The 6,829-nt window shown below is 39.9% G+C and overlaps 1 protein-coding gene across 1 annotated transcript; it reads left to right on the forward strand.

The window, feature by feature from the left end:
• Window positions 1–566: 566 nt before the first annotated feature.
• Window positions 567–5,978, forward strand: LOC104537095 (PMS1 protein homolog 1-like). The gene is made up of 4 exons (XM_010179881.1): window positions 567–698; window positions 1,842–2,024; window positions 4,017–4,119; window positions 5,767–5,978. The coding sequence occupies exons 1-4, from the start codon at window positions 567–569 to the stop codon at window positions 5,976–5,978; spliced, it is 630 nt and encodes a 209-aa protein (XP_010178183.1).
• The last annotated feature ends 851 nt before the right edge of the window (window positions 5,979–6,829 follow it).

Here is a 6,829-nt window from a genome sequence, read left to right on the forward strand (position 1 = left end):
CAGTGTAGCGAAAAATGATGCAAGTAGTTTGAAAAAAATGTAAAATTAATGAATTTTTTGTATTTTTTAAATTTTTTTTTAATTTTTTAAAAAGTCAGTGCTGGAGTTAGACTTGATACTGGGTAAATACCTGTCTGAAGGCATTTCTGGGTTACCTTGTGATGTGTCTACTCTGTTGCAATTGCAAGATCACAACCACATCTACCCTACGGTAATTTAGAAGAGATGACTATATATATATATATAGTTATATATATATATATATATGTTAGATAATATACTGTTTTGTTCAGTAGATCTCTGAATTCTTAAACATTTTCATTAGAAGTTTAATCTGCTTAAAAAATGTTTTCTATTCTAGACCTGTGCTCTGTTTCTTCCACAAGTCAAACTTTCACTGACTACAGAGGAAGCTTAAAATTTTTACTCTTTAGCCATAACGTTATGTTTGCCTGCATGTAAAAGTCATTGTTAAACAGTTATTTAGAAATGTGTATTTATAATGTGCCTTTTACATTCTGTGTGTGTTATCTTTCTGTGTAGCTTCTCTGCCTCTTAGTTCCACTATGAAGCGGCTGTCGGCAGAAACCGTTCGTCTCCTTTCGAGCTCTCAGGTGATTACCTCAGTTGTCAGCGTGGTGAAGGAGCTGATAGAAAATTCCCTGGATGCCAGTGCCACAAATATTGATATTAAACTGGTAAGTCCTCTTTCTTTCTCCCACAGAGAATTGGCTATAAAATAAAATGCACGGAAAGCTGTTTCACTACAGATGTATTTTTCAGGCTATCATTTGGGGCATGGAAGGGTATTAATAGTGGTTACACGTATGTATTTTAACATCCACTAAAAATGGTCCAGAAATCAGTTTCCCTCATGGTTTTTGAGGCCCCACTGAAACAGTAAGGCATATTTGTGCACCAGAGTGTATCTTGAGGAAAAATCATCAACTTCTTCAGTATTTCTTTCCTACTTACAAATAACTTTTGCTGACTGATAACTTGAATTCCATCTTTCATTTAGCTGTCCTAATTTTCTGGGTTTTCAGAGTTTTATTCTATTTATGCTAGTGTTTATTGAAACAACATATTTAAATCAGAATTCAGTAAAATATATATTGCGTATATGTAAATGTAAATCACAAAGATTGAACTTTGCTTCCTTGAAAGCTTCTTTTAAAAGAACCTCCACTTTTTTTCTGTAAAGTGTTGTACGTCTTTACGAGCCTTCTTATTCTTGTCTTCTCCCCATTCATGCCCTGCCTGCATTAGAATTGCAGCTTCCGTACATTGAGAGACATAGAGGCTGGAAAGCCGCTGCAGTTGTGAAATGGCGTAAAGAAAGAGTGAAATTGAAAAGAGTTCTCACCGAGCGCCCACTGATCTTAATGGCTGCAGGCCTGCGTTTGTGGTGATTTCAAAACAATTGATACCAAACAGCTAAGAGGGGAGAAAAGAGGTGAAAAGTCTTTAGCTTTCCAGCTGTGGATCTTTTTTCTCAGCATAGATGTTTCAAATTTGGTCATAGTTTTAAAAAATAATTACTTAAATATAAATACAGTAAATGGAAACAGAAATTATGTGCTATTTCCAAACTGCAGACTTTGAATTAAGTTATTAATTAGAGAAACCACCACTACTATCCTAACATGTTGCATTTTTCTTTCCGTTTTGTTTTTTTTTAACAGAGACATTTAATGGTTCTCAGTTTCTCCAAATAAGCAAAACTCCTACTTCTGTCTGGATTCAAGAAGCTGTAACCATAGCTGCTTCAAATGCATCTTAATTCATCAGCTGCTCTGTGCTGCGTTACGCATTATGTTTTGTTTGTTGGTTCTTTTTAGGAGGATTATGGCTTTAACAAAATAGAAGTAAGAGACAATGGCAATGGAATCAAGATTGCTGATGTTCCAGTTATGGCAATTAAACACTACACCTCAAAAATAAGCTCTTCTGAGGACCTTGAAAGGTTGACAACATACGGGTTCCGTGGGGAAGCCCTGGGATCAATTTGCTGCATATCAGAAGTGAGCACGTGCTATAAATGTGTCTAGCGTGTTGTGTTGTGGTTTTTGTACGTGTAAGTTCTATTAGAATTGTTCCTGGAGCCTGCCAGGGATGTTTTCAGAAACAGTTTGGCTTGTGTATTTCCCTCCCCTCCCCAGCAATTGTGTCATCTGATTAGGAAGCAGTATGGATTTCCTGTTGGTGTCTGTCCTACCTGTCTGTCATACTGGCTGCAGCAGTGCTCTGTTTATTTCCTTCAGAACAGATCAGAGACAGATTGCTTCGTGTTTCCTCTTGTATCAAGGTGTAGATACATGATTCCTTACAACACTGGCTTGTCCTCTGTAGTGTTACCAGCAAATAGAATGTCAAGAGCATGGCTGAGTTTGCTACTTGAATTTAGGGTAAATCAAAATGAGGAACAGCAGATGGTGGCCAGCAGAAATCACTTCAGAAAACTGATGGCCCACATAGCTACCATTCCAGTAAGGATTTCTGCTTTGATGTTATCTAGGTGATGGGCAGTCGTGGGATCTTGCTGGGTGTCATATTGCTTCTTGACATGCATATGACTGCAGTTGCACAAACTTTGTTGTCCATATGAGTAAACAGGAACCTGCTCCTTGGCCCATCCGAGTCTGATCCGTGTGTTTGTGTTAAAACAACTGCCAGCATACTGATATTTAGGACTTAACTTGTTGACTGAAAGTAAATTGGTTCAAAACCATCTGAAGAGCGTTCAGGCTGTTAATGGCATAGCATCTACCTCCTCCATTGTGCTCTGCCTTTTGGTATTTGTGCTGTGCCAAAGTCAGGTTTTGGATTTTTCCAAGTCTGCCAAGGATTAGACCTGCACGAAGATGCCGATACCTGTGTGTGCTTTGAACCGTCAGCTGTCCAGGTCAGGCAAGATGTTAGAGCTTGACTCCTTGCTACCTTGGGCTGCATTCACAGTCCACTAAGCAGGAGTGGGTTGTGTGTTTGCATAGAGGTTTCCAAAGATGCTTTCAAAAGTGTTGATGTTTTGATAGATGATGGCAGACCTCAATCATTGGTTCCTTCTAATGAGAGCAGGATGCCCTCTGTTCTGAGCATTTAATCGGCTCTGTGGTGTGTTTCATAAGAGGTGGGAAGTGGCCGAAGTGTGTAAGTGCTTTAATCCTTGGATCTGTAATTATGTTAATTAAATACTCCTAGCATTAATTGCATTCTGCCTACCAAAACTGCCTCTGCAGTTTCAGGTGAGAGGTGCTTTACTATTGGCCCTTAAGTAGGTCTGTCGTATTATAATTTCCAATAAATCAGTTACTGTTTTTCTTCCCTCCAGAGGCATGGCTGGACTCTGAATGGTTCATATGTGACACTGAAAGAAAGCAAAATGACCTGAAGCTCTATGCATGATAGCCTTTGTCTTCCAGGTGGTTAAAGTGCAGTGGCTCTGTTGTTTAAAATGTGGATACCTGAACTCAGGGAACTGTACTTTTATTGTACTGGTGTGCGACTGGTCTTACTTAAGCTGAGCTCTGTATTCTTATTCATAGCTTACGAAGAATGCTGTTACTGATTGCTAGATATGTTTGGGTGTTCCTGCTGTGTTTGATAGTAGTCATTATGTCTGTGGAAAAGTGCTGGAACCTCACGTGAACGGAAAAAGTTGTCATAGGTTGCCTATGGATGAAACTGCAAAAGTATCAATTGGTTTCATTGTTTGTTTAAAATGTGTTAGAATAGCAGATGTAGGAGTGTGTGTTGTAGGGAGCAGAAATTGCCATGCTTTGTGCATTAGTGTGATAGAAATGTGTGGCTTTTGGTTAAATGGGTGCAAAAGTGACCATAATGTAGAATGTTTCTGTGACTGTAAAACACCTGTGGAAGAGCAGTTTTATAAACCAACTGAACGTAATTGTGGTGACTAAAATAATGTAATGGTGAGAGTGGTAGCAAAGCTTATCATACTCATTCTGGACTTTGTGCGTCCTTGGTTAACGTGACCTTTTAAAATCACTTTTCAGGTTCTGGTCACAACAAAGACAGCTGCTGATGATTTCAGCACTCAGTATGCTTTGGATAGCAATGGGCATGTAACTTCCAAAAAGCCTTCCCATCTTGGGCAAGGTAGGTTATTGTTGTTGTGGTGTGTGCTGTGACAGAAGTGTACTGTGTTTCTCTGGGGCTCTATTTGATGTTGCAATACCTGTTCTGTACTTCAAGGTGAGTATGAAGTCTTTGCAGCTGTAAACATTAATTATTTATTTATGTAAACATAAACATAGCTGTCTTTTATCTATCAACAGAAAACATGTTGTTACTGTAAGAAGTATAGAAGTTGCTTTGGATAGTAATTATAAACTAGTTTCTCCTTTGCTGACTCGCTTCATTAAGCTGACGGTGGAAATAAACGCTATAAAAATTCCATGCCCCAGGTCCAGGCAGACTTGCTGTAAAAGCATATGAAAGAGTTGTTTGGGACCAAAATAATGTTTCTGTATGTAGCAAAATCTTTACTTAGGAGAAGAAGAGTTGCGCTGCTGCTGTGTGAAGGTGTTGCTGGAAGCAGCATGGCTATAGGACCAGGTAAAGTCTTTCTAGCCTGCAGGAAGGATGTGTCGCTAGAAATCCTTCTGCATTTTTCTGTGGAAGACTAAAGGTTGCCCTCACCTCAGAGGTGGCCTTAATGGTTCAGACGTGGTATAAGTTTGTGTAACATTGGCTGTACTTCCTGCTCTGCTCAGCTAATCAGTGAGGACCGTTGAAGACCACCGTGGGTCCTCGCATTCACGCTCCAGCCAGTGTGTATTCCAGGAAGAGGTGGTTTGCTCCTTTCTTGTGACAAGAATGTGCCCCTGAGGAAGCAGTTGCAGCTCTCCCATAAAGTTCAGCTTTTCCCGGCTGAGTTGCAGCCAGTTGTCAATATTGCGCCCACAGGCTGCCCCCCACATGGGTGAGGTGTTGTACACCCCACGGGGAGCTGTCTGCCGACCCAGCTCCCTTCCTTCTTAGCAGTACCTGACCATAAGGAGCCGTTGAGCCAGAAGAAGCTGCCAAGGGCTGGTCAATGGGCGAGAACTGAAGCTGAGAACTCTAATTTGAGCTGATTTTAACCAGGGACTCTTAAAGATTTAGGCTGTAGTATTTTCCACATCTGGAAAGCCTGCAGGTTGTGTTGCCTTGTCTTCTGTCAGAATTGTTGAGCGACTGACTGAATTCTGTGACTTGTATGTAATACTTGCAATATCTTCACGGGCTATGACTTCATGTCACTGTGTTGGTAGACGAGTATTCTTCCTCTTACTACATAGTGTGCCTTGAACAGAGGTGTCAGGCTTTTCAGGTTCTACCCTGAAGTAAATGCTTGTGAAGGACCTTAATCCATCTCAGTGTTACTTTGCCTCCATATATGTCTGATTAGATTCTAGTCTGTTAATCATTTTACTAATGAAAGTTAACTTCATCTGCACTGAAAGTCTTAAGGTTTATTTGGTGCTGTGGTCTCACTATTGTCAGCACGTACAAAAGAAAGGTTAATGCTGCAATCATAACTTTAAGCAAAGATGGGGAATCACAGTTCTTGAGGTCTATAGATATTTTTTGGGGAGGATGGCTGCTAATTTGATACATTTCATCTCGTATATCATATAACTTAGAGTCACTAGGGTTTATTTTGTATTTGGCAGCATACAGACAGGTCTCTTGAAGTAAAATATCCAGTCAGTGGTATGATTTCAGTGTAATTGCTACTTGTTTTTTGTCACCTGCTTACAGGTACTACAGTAACAGTCCTCAAGTTGTTTAAGAATCTTCCCGTGAGAAAGCAGTTCTACTCAACAAATAGAAAATGTAAGGAAGAACTGAAAAAAGTCCAAGATCTACTGACAGCATATGGTATCATAAAACCAGATCTGAGGATAACCTTAACACATAATAAGGTAATAATGAATTTTTCTCTATTGGCTCTCTTAAGGATCGGTTTCTGATGGCTTTATGCAGTTCATCTGATACTTGTATAAAATCTTTCATTCCTAGGAGTTTTCTTTTATCATAGGTTTGTTTTGAACTTCCGCTTTTCTTCCCTTGGAAGATGTGCGTTTATGGTGGTTACAGATTTTGGTCCTAAACTTCTAAAACTTGGGCTCAGATCTGCCTTTTGGCCTGCTCTAGCAGATTTCTGGTTAGATATATGAAGTATAAAAACCATTTCACGTGCTAGCAGTGTAAGAATGATTTTGCATGCTAGTGGTTAGTAGAGATGGTGGTGGTATTCTGCAGAAAATAGAAGTGAGACCTTACTGGGCCACAGGGCCTGGTCAGGTGTTAACCTAAGCCAGCTGAGAAAACCCTCAGAACTTACTTGGTTAAGCTGTCTGGGTAGACAATAAAGCACATAGCTTGCTGTATGGTGAGTCGTAAGAGCTTCATACATATGATGGTTTTATTGAAAAATGCTAAAAAATACAAGCAATTTGCTATATTGGTAAAGAAGGAGTAACATGTTTCAACAGCAGGCTTTAGTTGATGCAGTTGTTCTTTGTTTAGACTTGGGATGGGTAGAGATTCAGAGGCTGCTTGGAGGCTGCTTTGACTTCACAGCATATTTTACAACACAGTTACAGAAATTTCACAGGCAGCTACAGAACTGATGCATTGAGCAGCTTTCCTTTACCCGGCACTGATTTAACATAGCTAATTTTGTTGGCTGTACTCCTGGTTTTGGTACCTCTGAGAAAAAAGCTATGCTAAAGGATTTCCAAGTTGCCGCAGAGTGACGTCTTGGCCAGATCCCTCAGCAATTCTTGTTGATCTTGCTGTTTGGCACATTCACTGCGCG

Source organism: Mesitornis unicolor, unplaced genomic scaffold, assembly GCF_000695765.1.
Source record: "Mesitornis unicolor isolate BGI_N332 unplaced genomic scaffold, ASM69576v1 scaffold3832, whole genome shotgun sequence".
NCBI classification, from domain to species: domain Eukaryota; kingdom Metazoa; phylum Chordata; class Aves; order Mesitornithiformes; family Mesitornithidae; genus Mesitornis; species Mesitornis unicolor.